Below are 18,872 nucleotides of genomic sequence, written 5' to 3' on the forward strand. Positions count from 1 at the left end.
AAAATATTTTTTAAAAGTTTTATAAATTGTTTTTAAAGTCAGATACACCAGAAGACTTACTTGAAAGTCGTCTAGAAGACTTCTAGCATCTCAGACGACTCAGACGACTTACTGGTGCTATATTCGTAAAAATGACTTCTGTTTTTTTGTTTGGTCACAAGGGGCTGGCTGTATTTTCACAAGGCTTTTAGGTTAGTTTTGCATTTGATTCAAGTTTGGGTATATGTTTGTATTTAAAATAAAGCTGTGAGTCATATTTGACAAATTCTCCTAAAATAAATATATTCATACAGTTTTAAAACAGGAAAGTACTCTAATTTGCCCCATTCACAAAAAAATCATTCTAACTACCCTACCTATTTTCTAACTATCCCTTCCTTTTCCCCCTTCCCTTATTAGCCTTTATTTTTATATTAGTTTTCATCAAACATGTGGATCCCACCTTCTTTTTTTTTATTATTATTAAGACAGCTCGCAGACCCCACTTTTTCTTCTTTTTATATTATTTTAATAGCTTGCGGATCCCACTTTCTTCTATTACTATTTTTTTTTTGTGATTTATTTTCAAATACTAGGATCCACCGTTACTATTCTTTTTTATCTTTTTCAAATACTACAATCCACCCTATTTTTCCTTATGACCAGATATTTTTTTCCAATTTTTTCTCCAAATTTGTGTTTTAATTATTAATGATTAATAAATATATAAAAAATTTATGTTTATCTTAACATAATATTTTATAAAAATTAAAATAACAAAATAATTTTTTTCAATATTATTTTAATCATCAGTTAATTTCAAAAATAAATTTATAGAGTACATATTTAAACTAAATTTTTTAAAATGAGATTTATCTCATTTATATAAAAGTGATCAAATTTAAAATAAGATATTTCGTATTTTAATCAACAATTAATTTCAAAATTATTTATATAAAATTATTTTAAAAACATTTCAAAAATACCATTTCATAAAATATGTATTTCAATAATATTTTAATCAAAAATTAATAAAAAATAAATTTAATAAAATACTTATATATAATATTTTTGTTTAAACTTAAAAGTTTTAAAATTTAAAATAATATTTCATATATTTTCCTATTATATATTTATAATTGAATTAAAGATCTATATAACTTATGAATAATATTCTCTTTGTTTTATAAAAAAATAATTTTGACTCTTTTATTGTTATATAAATAATATTATTATATAATGCAAATTCAGTTATATCTATTTTGACTTTAAAATTATTCACAAATATTTTATAAATTTATATTTCTTAAAAAAATTAATTAAACAATGTATTTATTAAGAGCATGAATGCATTTAGATAATTTTTAATATTTGTAAAAACTATAAAAATTATATTCTTCATGAAACGAAGGATATGTAGTATTTTATATAAATTTGAAGATTTGATATTATATTTTATATAGTATTTTATATAAGCTGTGAAGATTTAATAATGTATTGTGGATTATTAGGACTACTAGAACTACCTTAAATTACTTTATACTACCTTGAACTACTATGTATTATGCATATTTGTAAGAACTTTATATTTTCGGCTTATTATATATTTATAGCAGATATAGTTTATATATTTTGAAATTATATTTCTATATATATGTCTTTAGATATCAAATTAGTCATGATATCTTTAATATTTCTTAAGTTGTTTGAACATTTATTAATAACACAAAGAGATGTTTTAAAACAAGATGACAAAGTCACTAGTGTAATTCAGTTACCTTCAAAATTATCAAGTGAATCGCTGATATAATAGAGTAAATCAACATGTGACGAAGAGAAAGGAGAAGCTTGAGATACTCATTTACTTTTACCGGCGTAGATCTACATTGAACTATCTTGAAAGGACATGTTGTCAACCACGTAGACGCTTACGTGATTAAGATGTCAAAGAACTAATATGAACTATTTTGTACTACTATGTTTAATATGAACTATTAGGTACTATTGTGAACTACCTTGAACTACTTTAAAATACCTTGAATTACTATGTATTATGCATGTTTCTAAGAACGTTAATTTTCGTCTTAGCATTTATTTTTAGAAGATGTATCTCATATATTACGTGATTATATGTCTATATATGTGTTTATTTGTCAAATTGACATAAAATACTCTTATTTTTTCATGTTAATAAAAAACTTTTCATTTCCATAGAAAACATCCTTATACTTCCATACTAACATCTTGATGGGAATGCTATAATAAGATGAATTACAGAAAATACATATTTATTTTAATTTTTTCTGCCAAAGTGTTATATACAATCTAAAATTATCTAAATTGATTGGTATTACTAATAAATGTAATTTTTTGATGTGGTATTACTGAAAATTGTTGTAATTTGCAAAAATATTACTATGAAGAAGGAAATATTACTACTGCCTTGAGTATTACTAAATGTAAATATTAAAACATGTGTTCTTTCTTTTTAACACGTTTTCTGTTTTTAATAAATAAATAAAATGTTAACACATTTTTAAACAATTTTTTTTGTTATAATTTTAACATGTTTTAGAAAAAAAAAATTGTGTTTTTGTAATACCTATTTCAAACCTATTAGTTCAAATTTTTGGTTTTAACACACATAAACATGTTCCCAACAGGCTTCTTACTTGATCCTTGTCAGCCTTCTTTTGATCAACTTTGTGCTATAGAAACTTGAATAAATTTGATACCAAAACTTATCCTTCCCTTTATTCACTACCAATAGGTTTCTCAAGAACAAACTATAAATATCACAAGGCAAAGCAATAAAACACTCTTTCTAATTGCTAATTGTCTTGGTTTCTGTCCATTTCTTATTGCTCTTCTCTCCTTTTAATTGGATGCTTAAACGTCTTCGAGGATGCCTTAAATGTATACTCATATTGGAGATTCCTAGTCTTATGAGAATTATGTTAATTCTCCTAAATCCATCTTCTTTTTCTTCATGCAACAATAACTACCTGCAATGACACTTATCATCAGATTTACTGGCTCTGAAATGGATACCTTAGTGTTAAGGAAGAGGTTAGATAACTCACTGATCTGTTGATGGACCATACGACATAAAAACCTACACAAAAGCTTTGTTGTTGTTTATAAACTACATTCAAAACATATAGAGAGGAGAATGCCTCAAAAATTCCATAGCAAGTAGTAGCGAGAGAGATACAAAACAATCTGAAATTTTTTTAATAACATATCAAACTCTATGAACAAAAATGAATCAAAAAGCTCTCTAAAATAAGAGAAGATGCATCTATTACACTGGTTGAGATGCAGTCAATGATACATCTCCATGCGAGTATAAATACATATACGCAGTCATGCTAGTCAATATTATCGTGTATCATCCACCTAGCACACTATGACACACGCAGATTTTCAGAAATGCATGAAAAAAGGATAAAGATGGTCCTAACTAAGAATTGTAGTACCTTCCATATCTCTTTGTGACTAAGATGATCTGGTCCTAGATAAAATATTGATGCATAATCGACCCCGGTCTGAGAAAACACCCACAAGTTAACACCACAGAGCCAAACCATAATTGTCTAAATGTAATAGAATATATATTAGAGGAAACAAGACATGTTAAGGGTTCATGTTAAGGGTTCTGACTTACTGATAAGACAAAGACTTACTATCAGAACGAGAGGGTTATAATACAGAAAATTTTTGTGGAAGAACAGTTCTTGTGTGTCTAATCCCATTTTTATTACAGATTCCCATCCAATCTGCAAGTTTTTTAAACAAGTTCATATAATGATAAGAATTCAAAACTATGGAGGCAAATCAGAAGATAATTGAAAATCTCCAACCTTTCCACAAACATAAAGACCACCAACATACAGAGCAACCTGGAGAATCAAGATCTCAGATCAGTCCATTAGATTGCATAGAATTTAAGGAAGACTTAAACGCAAACCCAGAAAATGAAGAAGCAATCAACCTTTGTTTAATTACAATAGTATTGGATACCTTCTGAACCCAAAAAGAAAAAAAAGTTAATTATGATTGATGACAACAATAAAGACTAGAAATAATCAATGACAGCGAGATTAACATAACAAAAAGCAGACATTGCTTCCTTTTCAAACCCTATTTCCAGAAATATCCTAATCTCTTCCCTTTCAAATCACTTCCCTTTCAAACTTCATTTAACCATTCACAAACAAATTTCTACTAATTGCTTTCAAACCCACATTAAAAATTAACACAAAACTTGAAGAAAGAAACAATTTACCCGGATTTTTCGAGACTGAAGAAGATGAAGACAAATGATTTCCAACAAGGAAGAGACACGAAATCGAAGCCTTATGTCGACGGTGAAACATCCCACAGTAAGAGAGATGTGATTCGTCGGAGTTGATTTCGAACAAGGACGAGAAAGGATCGTCGATTAGGATTTTAAAGAGAAAGGGAAAAGTGAAGAAAGAAGAATAACGTGGTCTGTGTTGGATTCTAAAGAGGAAGAAGGAAACACTTGAGTTGGGTTAGAGGGTTTAACTTAGGTTTGGTTGTAGTTTACTAGATTTTTTAAGGGTATATTAGTATTTAACCATTTTTCTGTAATTAAAAGAAAATAAAAATTAAATAATTTATTAGGAGGAACAAATAAGAATACACTACGAAGGTTGTAGGGTAAATTAGCATAAAGTCCTTTAAAACATTCCACAAACTTTTCATATCTAACTTGGATTCGGGTTAGTGTTTGCATTTTATCAGAGGTTCGAAGTGTATGATTGATGACTTCTTTGATTGTAGCACACTTGATGTAACATCCAACAAATTGAAGCGACGATGAAAATATTGATTGGCATCCAACAACTCATGATCATCTTATGCTTGTTGAGCTTCATCCAACGCCTTGATGCAAAAACCAAAACACTCATCCTTATTGGCTTCATCAAATGTTTTGATGCGACATCTTAATCACTCACGTTTGTATGCATCAAGTTGTTTTAATTTTTTTTAATTTATATTTTGTTAGAATTTATATTAAAAAAAATTGGGCTGGATAACTACAAAATAAAGTATAATTAAGAATCTAACCAAAAAACCATCTCTAATATTTTTTATAATATATACTATCTTGCCCTTTAGTAACCGGTGATAAAAACAAACAATTGTTTTTTCATCATTAGTCACCATCGCTGCTTCTTCCATAACCATTGTTGCTTCATCTATCTCAACCCACCTCTTCACCAACCACCTCTATAATCTCTTATTGTCACCAGAAATTTATAATGGTTTTCTTAGATGATAGTGATAAATTGGTAGAGATAAAGATCAAAGTGAAACATGTGAGTATGCTTATTGATTTAACTATATGATGATTCAAACGAGTAATAGTGAAGATGAGAGTAAAAGTTGAAGAAGCTGAACAATGTTGCTTATGTAGCATACTATATTCTATTTTATAGTCACAGTATACTATGTTTTTTTTTTCAACTCTAATTTCTATTGTGGTTCTCCACCTCCTCCAATCAATTTAAGTGACAACTTTACCAAATTACAAGCAAATAATATCTACCCTTCCTATTCTTCACCTCTAGAAAAGATGGATCTCTCAAACTAAAATAAACTATTTGTTGTGTTCTATTCTATTTGATTAACATAGAATATAAATATTTAATATATTATTTAGTCTGATCTATTCTTTATATATGTTTTAAATTTCTTCTTCCATACATATTATGTCTGTCATACTTATTATTTCTATCTTACTTACAATCCATCATTGACCTATCATGACCACCACCACCATAGCAACAAGAGACCCTGCTATACAGAGCATGCTTCCTCTATATTTATAATTGCCGGTAATACCATGACCATCGCTTCTTCCATATTGTCGCCACCGCCGTTGCCATTTCTTCTGGTTTTATAACCGTCGCTTCCTTCTTACCACAATTGTCGTTTTGTACACCTCACTCTTCTGTATTTTTTTGTTTACCGACAACTTGTATAGATAGAGGATAAAACATGAAGAAAAGAGAACAAATATTGTAAAATCTAATTTTATGAATATAGATGCTATATTCTTAACAGATTATTGAAACTTGCTTATTTCACAAATTGACCCATGAAATCTTTCACAATCTAGGATTAGAGTTTTAAAGTTACTTCCTTCGTTATATAAATAGATTTAGTAATTGTATGAATCATCTTTGAAGTTGCATCTAATTGAATTTTAAGAGCTTTTACAAGTAGTAAAAGGAGAATTCTTACCCTTTGTCTTAGTCGACTCTCTCAAATTCTCACGGAGAGCTTGATAAGATCTTGGTACATCGCTTCCGACTCTCTGTCATCTTTTCAGTTGGACTCTTAATTGATACTAATTTTATGAACATCAGGGATAACTTTGCAACCACTACTGAATCATAATCTCATGAAACTGAATAGCCATAACTTATGAGTTATGAGAACCAAAGATAATGAGAAGTAAGCTCTTTATTTTTTAGTATAGAAAAATTGAACTAAGAATATGATGAGAAAAATTTGAATAAACTCGAAAATGTGACACTCTTTCATTTTGAGAAAACAAGCACGAGGGTGCTTATTTCCTTTTTTTAAAGTTTCAGTTTTTAGGAAAAAAAAACAAAAAGGAGAAGCCTTACTCCTCTTTATTTTGAGCACTAATAAGAAATTAACCTTGCGGATTATGTCCTATCCGAACCAGCCAAACCGGATTGAACCAAACATTTTGGTTTTTGGTTCGGTAGAGGTGTGGAAATTGATTCGGTTTTAACTTATTAAATTTTTTTTAAATAACCAAAATAACCGAAAACTTTAATTTAACCAAAAATATTCAATTTTTTTAAAAAACGTTATACCGAATTCCAACCAAAAACAAAAACAAAAATCAGTTATTTTTGGAAACAAAATTAAAAATCAAAATTAACCGAAACCGAACCGAACCAAACCGAATTTTTTCCAGTTTACTTTTGTGTGATTGTGACCGAACCAAATCAACCAAAACCAAAAATACCCAAACCGAAATATCTGAATAAAACCGCATGCCTATAAGAAAATCATCATTACTCAGACTCAAATTATCTTTGGCATAAAAATGATATATACAGATAAGAAGAAAGTTAGAACAGAGAATACAACAAACCTAGAGTGGAGATAAGTAGATGCATTGAACTTTGCAGATCCCTTTATAAAATCTTTAGAATCACCAATCATATTGTTTCCTTCAATCCTTGACTAATTCTGGATCACTTTATGTTGCTATAGATTTTTGCCTCGGTCATGGTATATGGATGTTAGGCAGTAAAGATTGATAGCCCAAAAAAACCAGTTACTTAGACCATCTCCAATGGTTAGAACCCATAATGGGTTCTAATGATTAAATTAATTGTAAATTTTGTAATTTGTGAAGTTTTAGAACCGTTTGTAATGTCACTAAATTTGTCATGGTCCATTGGGAGAACCCCTTTGAAGTTCTTAATTTTTTTTTTTAATTTTAGAAGTTGAATTATTAAATTTAAATTTTACAAAACTTACAAATTATTGGATTTCATAAAATTTAAACAAATTTACAAATTATATAGAGAGATCAAGCTCACTGCCATGAATCCCTCCTGTGATGAATACTGATTCAATCCCTGAAACATTTGCTCCTTTTATATACTTGGCCTGCCACAGAAGATGTGTGTTACCATTTCAAGTTGTAGTAGTAGTAACAAGAATGTGTAGCATAGCGACAAAGGTTTTGTTTTTACCTCTTGTATGCTCTTCTTCAGATCAAAAGCATCTTTGACTTTGTCATCCAAAAACGTTCATGTATCACGATACTCTGCCCAACATGAAATGATGATATCAAACTTTAAACTTATGTTATTTTTCTTCAATACATATAGCAATGTATCCAATCCAATTCAAAGAATATATATATGCAGATCATTATCTGATTGCCATAAACTGTTCTTGCAGAATCCAAAGAGAAGGAAGTTATTTGCTTCTTTGATTGATATCGCCATCATGAACAAGCTTCACAGAGAGAAAGAAGCATCAGAGACTTCCACTACAGCTCAATCCAGTGACCGTTCAATGTTTTGGACTATATGTCCCTTCTGAAGCGTCAGGTATAAATCCTACAGAAGTCTTCTCAACAAACCCACAGTATGTCAGTCTTGCTACTTGAAGTTCTTTGCTAGCGAATCTGTTGTTAAAGGCACTACAACAAAGGAAAAAGCAACACATCACACATCAGGATTTGCTTAACCTTAACAAAAACATCACGTTCATTGTGACATTTACCTCAACAATAGCAGCTTCTTTCCTGGAGAAAGACCCAACAATGGAAGGAGACACACCAAGTATCTGGAGCCTGCAATCATCGCTTCTTCCGTCCAACCTAACCTCGGCTGCGAAATCTCACAAAACACATTAAAGATTGAAACTTTACAGAGAAAAAAAGATGAATTTGGAAACGAATATACACACCACGAAGAGACGCGGCGAGTACACGAGCCTGCTCTTCCTGAAACTCAGCTCTTGGTTTCATGCTCTCATCTCGACGATGCCCTTCCTCTCTGGCCGTGGAAGAAGACGCCGAGGTGGGATCCGATTGATTAGGCGAGAGGTGTGATTCATGGAGGAAGTGCAAAGATGTGATTTTAATTTCAATTCAAACGAGGAGATTTACAAGGTTCAAATCAATACAAAAACTCATACACGAAGAAACCATCGAGGTGATTTTAGTTTCAATCATGGAAGGATTTGGAGAAGGAGAACAATGACACGAGATCGAGGAAGAGAGAGAGAGAGAGAGACGACCAATAAGAAGAGGCCACGTATGGGGTGTTTAGTGGTTCTAAAACTCCTTCTTTAGGCACCGGTTCTTTAGTTTTCTTTTTTTTTTCATTTATTTTTATTGGTTTTTTTTAGAACTCCCTTTAGAAGCCTCCGATGGAGGTGCTCTTAAACCATCAAATACACATTAATGGTTCCAGTTTCGAGTTCGTAAATGACCTAACCAGTGTATGCACAACATTCATGGTCGGCTCATGGTCGGCCCAAAGGGGAAGCCACCCAAACCAGCGATTAAGACATCCAAATTAAAGTATATTTTTTAAAAGAAATTTTTTATTAGTATTTATAATTATGCAGAGTTTATATGATAAAGAAGACTTATTGAGAATTATTAACCGGTGATAAAATCCATTACTCTCAAAGACCAATGCAATTAATGCTTCTTTAATTTGTTTAATTGTTTCTCATTATCCATATAACATATTTATTAATAAAATTATATAAACAACATTAATGTTTTTACGAATATTATATTATTATTAAATAAATATAAATTATGTTTACATATAAATTTTAATAAAATTATATAAAATACAAGTAAAAATTGATAAAAATATAAGTAAAAATTATATAAAATTTAGGTAAAATATTATCTTTTTAAAATGTGAGATTTTGTATTAGCAATTGATTTTTGTAAATTATGATTGACTATGGTGAAAATATTAATTAATGTTATAAATTTATCATAAATATTTAAAATTAATGTGATATTTTATAGGCCTATTTGGGTGGAAATACACGAAAAGAAAGATAATTAGGAGTTCATGCAAAAGAAAAGTAAATTAGCTACATGGATAAACGAAAGAAAGGGAAGTTACTGAGTTGTCCTTTACTGATGTGCTGTTAATAAGTCCGCAGAGCTGGACTTAGGGATATGTCATGGTGTGTCAGATAAAAGGGAGGTCTTGGAGTTAATAATATTCCCACTTGCAGTTGAATAAAGCATCAAAATATGGCGCGTGAGGAATAAATCTATGCATCTTAACACAAATTCACCGTTATTCAAATCATGATTAAAAAAAAAAAATTTTAGAATCTAGTGTTTGTTAATTTGTCATTTTAACAAACATTCTGAAATCCACTGTTATTGAACAAAACTTTAGTTAGAGATTTTAGAGTGCTTTAAATATTCTTAGGATGAAAGTAAGTTTTTCTCGATTTAATGAGTCTGATTATAAAACAGCATCGTGAAAATTACGAATTAAATCAATTAAGGACATATCTCCGATCGGATCATTTTTATCACAATAACTACAATAATATTTATTAATAATTATAATAACCAGATAATAAATAGATAACCTAAACCTTAAACATTAAATCCTAAACTATAAAAAATAAACTCTAATCACTAAATTTCAAACCAAAAATTAACTCTAAACCTAAATATACATCATAAACTAAATATAAAATTTAAAGCTGATCATAACTTCACTCTCACTTTATAAATACTAATCAATAAACTCTAATCACTAAATTTTAAACCAAAAATTAGATCCTAAATCCAAATATAAATCATAAACTCAAATATTAAAATCTAAAGCTGATCCTAACTTCACTCTAGTTACTAAACCCTAAACTAAAAATTAAACTTTAAACTCAAAAATAAATCCTAAACCCAAATATCAAAATTTAATGTTAATCCTAATTTCATTTCTACCTTCTAGATACTAAACCCTATATCCTAATCACTAAACTCTAAATCCAAATATAAATCATAAACCCAAATAGAATGAAACAAAATAAATATTATACTACACATTTGTGAAATTATAAAATATCTATGATTTAGCAAATTTTTATTGATTATCATTTTAATAATGAACACACAAGTACATCTCAAAGTAAACGATTACATACACCACTAAAATAATAGTCAATAAAAATTTGTCAAGTCTTATTTTGTTTATGAAAAATAAAAACAAATTAAAATTAATTGCCGAAGAAAGGAAAAAAAAAACATGACACTAATAACAGAGTTAGCAAACCCCTAAACATTGTTAGCAAAATTGTAAACCCTATGCTGCAAACCCTAAATTATAGAGGGTGAACTTTAAATCTCAAACTCTAAATTCTAAATTTTAAGGGGTGAACCCTAGGGTTTAAGGTATAGAATTTAAGGTTTACGGTTTAGCAAACGGTATTTAACAACTTTATTTTTTTTCTTTTTTTGACAATTAATATTATTTTTATTAATTTTTTCATAAATAGAAAATAACTTAACAAATTTTTATTAATTATTGTTTCAATAGTGAATGCACATGTTCATACATTTTTATTCTAAGAAGTGAACAGTTTTAAAAGTTTTTTTTATTAATAGTATGTGGGGTCTGATAAAAATGAAAGTGAATTTAAAGAAAAAAAATCAGGATACGGAGAGAGGGAGAGATGGTGAGGGAGAGCGAGATGTGATATATATATATATGACAGCTACGTAGAATAGGGGTTTTGTAGCATAGGGATGTCATATTTGGACAATCTATCTTATAAGGTTACTTTCGGGATATAAGAAAAATGAGAGATGGTGAGGGAGAGCGAGATGTGATATATATGACAGCTACGTAGAATAGGGGTTTTGTAGCATAGGGAAGTCATATTTGGACAATCTATCTTATAAGGTTACTTTCAGGATATAAGGAAAATGGAACCGTACGAAACCGATCACCTAAATAATCTTTCTATCGTGTATATCAAATGCAATTGTCATATTTTATATTATATATATTTATATATGATTATTAGAAAAAAAATGTAAAAAAAAGTTGTTAAAAGTTTGCTTTTAGAGCATCTAAACTAAGGTCGGGCAAAAAACTCGGATTCGAAGAACGACCCGAATCCGATCCGAAAAAGTAGTACCGAACCCGAACCGAAATTGATTAAATATCCGAACGGGTTCAAAAGGTATCTAAAGAACCGAAACCGAATCCGATCTGAACCGAAGTATCTCGGGTATCCGAATGTAACCGAAATAGATCTATATACCTAAATATATTACTTATTTTTAGATTTAATAAATATTAAAAACATTCAAAATATATATGATACTTTTAAGTTGTCTAAAATACTTGAAAATATACATAAATAATTAAATATAAATGTCTAAAATAGCTAAAATATATTAAAAACACCAAAATACTTGAAACATCTATTGATTTTCTATCTAAATATTCATATCAAACCAATTTATATGTTAATTTTAGGTATTTTGACATATATTATACAAATTTATATGTAATAAATTATTTTGTTTTATACATTTTGGGAAATTTTAAGCATATAATGAATATTAAAATTTTAAAAATAATTTAAATGGGTTATCTAAACCCGAACCGAAATTTAGAATTATCCGAATGAGACTGAAATCTTTAAACACAAAAACTCGAAACCCGAATAGATCTGAACCGAACCAGAATGGAAACTCGAACGCCCCACCCCTGATCTAAACATGTTAGACCGGCCTGACCACATTTTTATTCTTGGGAGAGGGTGGGTCCAATACGTAATGAACCAAAAGAAAGAGAATTTTGCATTTTCCGAAGTCCAAAAGAATCGGTGGGGGTGGTATCGTAAATTTAAATAAAACCTCAGACACCAATTTACTTCTTCCCCAAGAACGTTTTGTCCCAATTATTAATATCTCCTTTGATCTACGATTTCTACATAAATACATAAACCTGTAGTTGGATTCTGAAATTCAATTGCGCTTCTTCCTCCTCCTCCTCCTCCTCCGTGATGTTGTTAACTAGGGTTTTATCAAGAGTGTCTCGTACCTCGAGCTTACGCTCGTCTCTCTCCTCCTTGTCTTCTCCTCAAAGGAATCAGATTGTTCCGATTCTTTCCAGCCAACTTCACTCCTTCCTACACGGGACTCCCAATAAGGTTCCGATTTTGGTTAATTTCCTGTCGTTGGGTTTTGCTCAAAACGAATCTCAACTCGAAAGTTGACTTCTTTGGTTAATTTCCTGTCGTTGGGTTTATCACAGAGTTCACGGTTTTAGTTGTTAGCTGTCTGAACCAAAAGAGTATATGCTTTTAGGGGTGCGAATTGGTTTCTCTCTCAATCGTTGTAGATCTTTCAACCTATTATTCGGAAGTTTCTTATCGCAATTATTGTTCAAACGAATCTCAACTCCTTCGTTTCCAAATTTGACTTGTTTATTACAGAGTTGGTGTTGTATGTATTGTATATATGCTTTTATTGCTTGAGCTTATTTAGATGCATATTGTGAATCTCCTCAAAGTTGGATCCTTTACTATTATTCGCATGCAGCTTGTTGCAGCTCCAGTGTCGCACCTCAACCATTCATCTCCAGATCTCAATGTCTTTCAAAGGTTCGGCTTTTTCTCCTCTTCCTCAGCTGAATCCAAGGAAAATGTGACCAGCGAAGCTTCTGAGGATGTGGAGCCTATGAAAGCTACTACAGGTGAGGCAAAAGAAGTGACTAATTCTGCACAAGGAGGTTTGATAGGTTTACTAAACGAATTGCGTTATCTGGTGTTTCTAGATGATTTTGAGGGTTTGTCAAGGGATGATTTGGTGAAGCTTGTGGTTGAGAAGGAAGATCTCGTCAATGTTCAGCAGGAAGAGGTGAAGGAAATGCAAGATAAAGTTCTTCGAACTTATGCTGAGATGGAGAATCTAATGGCCAGGACTAAACGTAATGCTGAGAACGACAAAAAGTTCGCCATACAGGTTTTACTTTTTACACTAATCCTTACTTGTCTTACTCTCTATCTAAACCCAGAATGCATTTGTTGAGATTGTGTTCTGCTGCAGAAATTTGCTACAAGTCTTCTGGATGTGGCGGATAATCTCGGGAGAGCTTCTTCGGTTGTCAAGGAGAGTTTTTCCAAGCTTGACACTTCCAAAGATTCGGCTGGTGCTACTCCACTCTTGAAAACCCTTTTAGAAGGAGTGGAGATGACTGAGAAACAATTAGCTGAGGTAATTTAAAAAAAAAAAATGCATTCGTTATAAATGTTCCTTCATTGAGGTTAGACAAAGATGAGATGAAGGACTGGTTCTGAGAATTTGTTAAAACTTGCAGGTATTTAAGAAATCAGGGTTGGTGAAAGAAGATCCATTAAATGAACGGTTTGATCCAAACAGACATAACGCAGTGTTCCAAGTCCCAGATGCTTCCAAGCCAGAAGGCACTATTGCTCATGTCCTAAAGGTACCTCTAAACTTACTATAACAGGATTTGCTCTGATAAATCTCTAAGTAAATGCTATCTTTTGCAAATCCACACAAATATTATGGATTCTCTTGTATAATTTGTAACCTTTTTGGTAACGGTTTTTGTTTTATTATATATTTGCAGTCTGGATACTCGTTGTTTGATCGAGTTATAAGACCAGCTGAGGTCGGTGTTACTTGCGCTGCGGTGAACCAAGAGAAAGAGGCCGAAGCTTGAGAAACTCAAACGGCGAAAGAATTGAGCTTTGTTTGAACCTTTATACCTTCATGTTGTTGTTTTCTTTTACACTCGATAGCTCTCTCTCACACACTCACATATTCATTGGATGAACAAGATCTCATAAAGTAGCTTGACGTTGGCTGCACTTCCAAGGAAGCACTGGTTCTGTAACTTTATTTCACAAAATTTTTATTAAGTTATAAAAATGGAACATCGGATGATATGATTTTGATTCTGATGGAGCCAGGCTTTTTGATCATACACATATAGCTTCTTCTAACTAGAGATACACTACTACAACAAGATACAGATCCAGAAGGATACTATAAGAGTTAAACTATGAGACATGGTAGGTAGCCTCAGTTTAGCATGATTTCTCTCTTCATTCTTCAGTCCCTTCAGAATTAAGACACAGTCCCAGTTTCAAGTGACGAGTTTTTGCCTCCTACAGAGGAAGAAACAAGTATGAACAAAACTCAACAACACTTGATCGCAATCATACGAAACCAGTATGAAGCTTTACCTTAGTTTGGTCCGAGTCAGTTAAGTTCATGTCCAGCCCAGCGGCTTTAGGCAATGGAGAATCATTGTCGAATTCGTCAGTCTCTTCCGCTTCAACCTCAGAATCCTTAGCACCCACTTTCTCCCTATGCTCAAACATCGCAATCTTGCAAAAGGAATCATTCAGCACCAATCTCAATTCCCTACCAAAAAAACCCTAAAAAGATTTTTCCATGTAAAAAACTTACTGGAGCGTATCTGAATCTTCGTTTAGGCGTCTCCTCCGTCTCACCGGAACCGTTAGCTTCGGAGGAAAGTGGAGTCCACTTATGGAGAAGTAGATGGTGTGGGGAATTGCTGCTACGACCGTTGGATTTAGATGCTCGGAAAACGCCGACTGGTGACGTGGAGACACGTACCCACTTCTTCTTCCACTTCCTTACACGGCCGCTGAACACCGCCGTCGCAGCCGGACCACTGTATCTCGATGACGTTCGGCTCAATCTCGACCCTACGCCTTCCATCTCTCCCCAACCAAATTCTCTCTTTCTCTCTCTCTCAATCACTGCCACTGCCCCGACAAAACTATTAAGTTACTTTAATTAATGTATCTGCTGCTTGCTTATTTTACTCCGTCTATAAAACGCAGCGTTTGTGGCAAAATCTCTTATAAGGATATGAAAACGCCGCGTTTATAGGGTATAGGATTTGTAAAACGCAGCGTTTACAGCGAGTATCTCTTTTAAGGATATGTAAAACGCAGTGTTTCATCGTCTCCATCAAAGAAGTGGCACTTAAAAACGCTTCTAGCATGTCCAATGGTTAGAGCCCTTGATGGGTTCTAGCCATTAGTTTAATTATTAAGTGTGTACTTTATGAAATTAACAACCTCTGTTAATATAATTAGTTTTGTGAAGGTCCAATGAGAGAACCCCTTTGAGGTTCTTAATTTTTTTTTTTCAATTATTGATGAAAACCGATTAGTTGCACGAGGTGCAAGTTTCTTACTTGTAGCTGAAAATACAACCAAAACGCTACTACCTTTCACTAGCTAAGATTAAAACTCTCTCACTCTCTGTAATTCTTATGGCATAGAGTTTGGAATAAGTGGCGTTACTTTTATCATGGCAAAGACAATGAGCACGATGAGAGCACCGAACAAGAATGGTCCGAGGAAGTTGAAGTCATATCCTCTCTTAGCAGCCCAGAAGGTGTACACGGTGAAGGAAAGCACCACAACCGTTGTCAAGATAGCTGACTCTAGAATCACTTTCCCTGTTCCAACACAGAAACATACACTATACGTATTAGTCAGTACCTTCTACACACAACAGCTAAATCGATCAGATCAGATTCTATTGTTCATCGTAACGTCTTAGGCATCGACGCTAATCTACACATGGAGATAACAAAAGACAAGAGTAAAGCTAAACATGAAACCATTGCTCGCCAAGGCCGTCTCTTTCCTACAAAACAAACAAAGCCCAGATAGATTCATCAACCAAACCAGTGAAAGACACCATAAAGGAGATCTCTTTTCATCTCCACAACACTCACTACTCACCGGTGAAGAACTGCAGCGACATCAGTCCACTTAATGTTAGGCTTCTCCCTCACAATCGCAGAGTCCAACCCAACTCGGAGCTTCGATTGCTCTGGATCCTCACCACATCGGAATCGTCGGAGAAGATGGACGCTTGATTTCACCGACGAAGGAGAGGAGAGAGAGACACAAAAGAGAGGTCGAATAACAAATTGACACGTAATGGTCCTTAACACTTCTAAAACTTCCAAAATAAGCACCGGTACTTGGGTTTTTCATACTTTTTCATTTATTTTATTTTTCTTTTTTCTTTGGAACCCGCTCTTAAGACACTCCGATGGAGATGGTCTTATGCTCTAATTTTCTTTTTCTTTTAATTTTTATTACATTAAGAAACCCACCTAAGGAACAACATTAATGATGTTATAATTTTAGCCAGAAAATGTAAAAAAAAAAAAGTCAAATTATGAGTTAAAAATTCCAGCTAAAAGACCAGGTTAATCATTTTCTAAGAGACTTGTTTCCCAATCAAATTTTCTTATTTGAAAATAACAAAAATCTATACATAGTTTAATAGACACACGTACCTTATGCATACACATATTGCATAATTACTTATAACAATTTTTTTATTCTTTGAAATCAATCAAAACTTAAAAAAAAAGGAATTGGATGGGAATATTATTACATGCCAACAAATTCGTTTTAACCACCGAAATCGCCGCCATAACCACTGCCTAGACATGCGATGCTTTCTTTGCCATCTTTCTTAGCTTTGTGGTAGAGAAAGTGAGTTAGCCATAAGAGGAACATGAACAAGAGAAGCCCTCCAAACGCTATAAACAAAATCCCCACAGGGTTCATCTTTAATTCTTCTTGCTCGTAGTGATTTTACCTTGCTGACTCTAGAATCACTTTCCCTGTTCCAACACAGAAACATACACTATACGTAATGCAAAACAGAATCAATGTAATTGAACAACAAAGGGAATGATATTTTACCATTGGTGAAGGCACATGTCAATCCAACGACAAAAGCCAGAGCCAAAGTGAACACCCCCAAGAAAAAAAAACAAGCAAAAACATTTAAAAAAAAAAATCAGCCATGTAAGTTTCAGAGTCGTATGCTTACACTTACCTTAACAGAAATAATAGCATGGTCAAGAAGAGGAAGCAGATTAGTATGGTTGAACAGAGACCAAACACGAAAGTCAATGTTAAGCAGCCTTCTCCCCTGCATCCAAGAAAACAATGACAAAATCAAAATCTGATTTATTCACAGGTGAAGTTGATCAGTAAAAGCTTATTTGTATCACATTGTCATACTCATACAGAGAAAAAAAAAACACAAGGAATCACCTCAAGTTCAGCTTCAAGCTCCTCCTTCTCGTGTCCAGTTGCAATGGGCATAACATCCTCCACCTTCTTCTTCGCTATTGTCTCCACTGCAAAGTTAAAAGGTATTAACAGTCATTCACCACGCTCTTGCACATATTCAATGGTAAAAGAGAACAACAATATACCACCTGATTTGGAGCTGAAACAGGGACGGATGACGGAAGAAGACGAAGCGGGATTGGCAGCGCGATGGAAGCCAACGGGTCTCGCGGTGGTGGGGGCTATGGATCGGCGAGGAGAAGCAGCGGCTACACCGTCACATTGCTCACACTTCTTCTTCGCCATCTTTATATAGTTTCTTTATTTGCTTCTTTTGAAAAAAAAAAATTGATTTCATTTCTTCTAGGTTTACTCTCAATTTTCTGTGATTTTATCTGATTTCCCAATATAATTCGCAGTGAACGAAACTGGAGGAAGCATTAATCAAAATCACAGAGAAGATGGAGATCGAAATCGGAGGAAGAAAAAAAATTTTGATTTCTCGAAGGAGAAAGGAGAAGACAAACACAGGAGGACCAACACGCAACTGACACGCAAGGGTCTCTTACCATCTCTAAGAACACCTTTATCCTAAAACTCCATAAGAGGACTCTTATTTGTTTTTTTAGTAATATTTAAGGAGTAAAGGTGTTTAAGAGATTAAGATAAGAACTTTGACACTTTTATGTATCCATTGCAAGACTCTTATTTTGGGTTCTTAAAAAATAAATTAATATTTTTGTATTTTAAATTTTTTATTAAATAAAACATTTAAAATATTACATTTTAAACATGGATTTGTAAATAAAAACATGAAAACAAAGATTATTAAAATAACGATAATTATTCGAAAAAAGCATCCGAGATCAGTTGTTGTCGTCACCATGTCCAAATCTACGCCATATATGTTCGACCAAATCATCTTTTAGTTGTTGATGCATTTGCCTATTTCGAATTCTTGAACGAGCGTCCATCATATTTGTGATGTTTGAAGGGATATCTGTAGAATACGTGAAATCAACATGTGAATTCCCGTGGTCTTCTCCGTGTTGGAACTCTGAAACATCAACTAGACTGTATCCGTCTCGTTCATCTTCAACTATCATATTATGGAGTATGATACATGCTCTCATAATCTTCCCAATTTTGACTTTATCCCAAAACAGCGCCGGATTTTTAATAAT

The 18,872-nt window shown here is 32.5% G+C and overlaps 2 protein-coding genes and 1 long non-coding RNA gene across 12 annotated transcripts; 1 reads left to right on the plus strand and 2 right to left on the minus strand.

Annotated features, from left to right (window-relative positions):
• Positions 1 to 2,698: 2,698 nt before the first annotated feature.
• On the minus strand, positions 2,699 to 4,437 carry LOC106316814. 4 transcript variants are annotated; one of them, XR_001264984.1, is made up of 6 exons: positions 4,268 to 4,437; positions 3,843 to 3,881; positions 3,666 to 3,758; positions 3,459 to 3,527; positions 3,063 to 3,124; positions 2,699 to 2,984 (listed from the first exon to the last, which is right to left on the minus strand). It is a non-coding gene; the product is annotated as an uncharacterized LOC106316814 (long non-coding RNA). The 4 variants fall into 4 exon arrangements; XR_001264983.1 differs by having other exon boundaries at positions 3,063 to 3,386; XR_001264981.1 differs by having other exon boundaries at positions 3,063 to 3,527.
• Positions 4,438 to 12,436: 7,999 nt separating this feature from the next.
• On the plus strand, positions 12,437 to 14,442 carry LOC106318752 (protein GrpE). The gene is made up of 6 exons (XM_013756867.1): positions 12,437 to 12,726; positions 13,118 to 13,271; positions 13,353 to 13,540; positions 13,625 to 13,792; positions 13,896 to 14,024; positions 14,172 to 14,442. The coding sequence occupies exons 1-6, from the start codon at positions 12,580 to 12,582 to the stop codon at positions 14,262 to 14,264; spliced, it is 879 nt and encodes a 292-aa protein (XP_013612321.1). The 5' UTR covers positions 12,437 to 12,579; the 3' UTR covers positions 14,265 to 14,442.
• A 29-nt stretch (positions 14,443 to 14,471) lies between these two features.
• Positions 14,472 to 18,273, minus strand: LOC106318753 (cytochrome c oxidase subunit 5b-1, mitochondrial). 7 transcript variants are annotated; one of them, XM_013756871.1, is made up of 7 exons: positions 17,838 to 18,244; positions 17,671 to 17,756; positions 17,450 to 17,545; positions 15,886 to 16,037; positions 15,017 to 15,339; positions 14,791 to 14,934; positions 14,472 to 14,712 (listed from the first exon to the last, which is right to left on the minus strand). In XM_013756871.1, coding segments are annotated over exons 4-7 (531 nt in total). In that variant the 5' UTR covers positions 15,887 to 16,037; positions 17,450 to 17,545; positions 17,671 to 17,756; positions 17,838 to 18,244; the 3' UTR covers positions 14,472 to 14,649. The 7 variants fall into 7 exon arrangements, with proteins under 7 accessions (XP_013612325.1, XP_013612322.1, XP_013612327.1 ...); XM_013756868.1 differs by having other exon boundaries at positions 15,886 to 16,043; positions 17,314 to 17,545; XM_013756873.1 differs by having other exon boundaries at positions 17,835 to 18,244.
• Between the last annotated feature and the right edge of the window lie 599 nt (positions 18,274 to 18,872).

Source organism: Brassica oleracea, chromosome C9, assembly GCF_000695525.1.
Source record: "Brassica oleracea var. oleracea cultivar TO1000 chromosome C9, BOL, whole genome shotgun sequence".
Lineage (NCBI taxonomy): Eukaryota > Viridiplantae > Streptophyta > Magnoliopsida > Brassicales > Brassicaceae > Brassica > Brassica oleracea.

Bases quoted from the DNA above. Each gene is read 5' to 3' on its own strand.
- LOC106318752 (XM_013756867.1), top strand. From the start codon at position 12,580: ATGTTGTTAACTAGGGTTTTATCAAGAGTGTCTCGTACCTCGAGCTTA. The intron at 13,793-13,895 runs GTAATTTAAAAA...TAAAACTTGCAG, and splicing joins CTGAGAAACAATTAGCTGAG to GTATTTAAGAAATCAGGGTT. The intron at 14,025-14,171 runs GTACCTCTAAAC...ATATATTTGCAG, and splicing joins CTATTGCTCATGTCCTAAAG to TCTGGATACTCGTTGTTTGA.
- LOC106318753 (XM_013756871.1), bottom strand. The intron at 14,935-15,016 runs GTAAGTTTTTTA...TCCTTTTGCAAG, and splicing joins GAAGATTCAGATACGCTCCA to ATTGCGATGTTTGAGCATAG. The intron at 14,713-14,790 runs GTAAAGCTTCAT...CTTCCTCTGTAG, and splicing joins CTGACTCGGACCAAACTAAG to GAGGCAAAAACTCGTCACTT.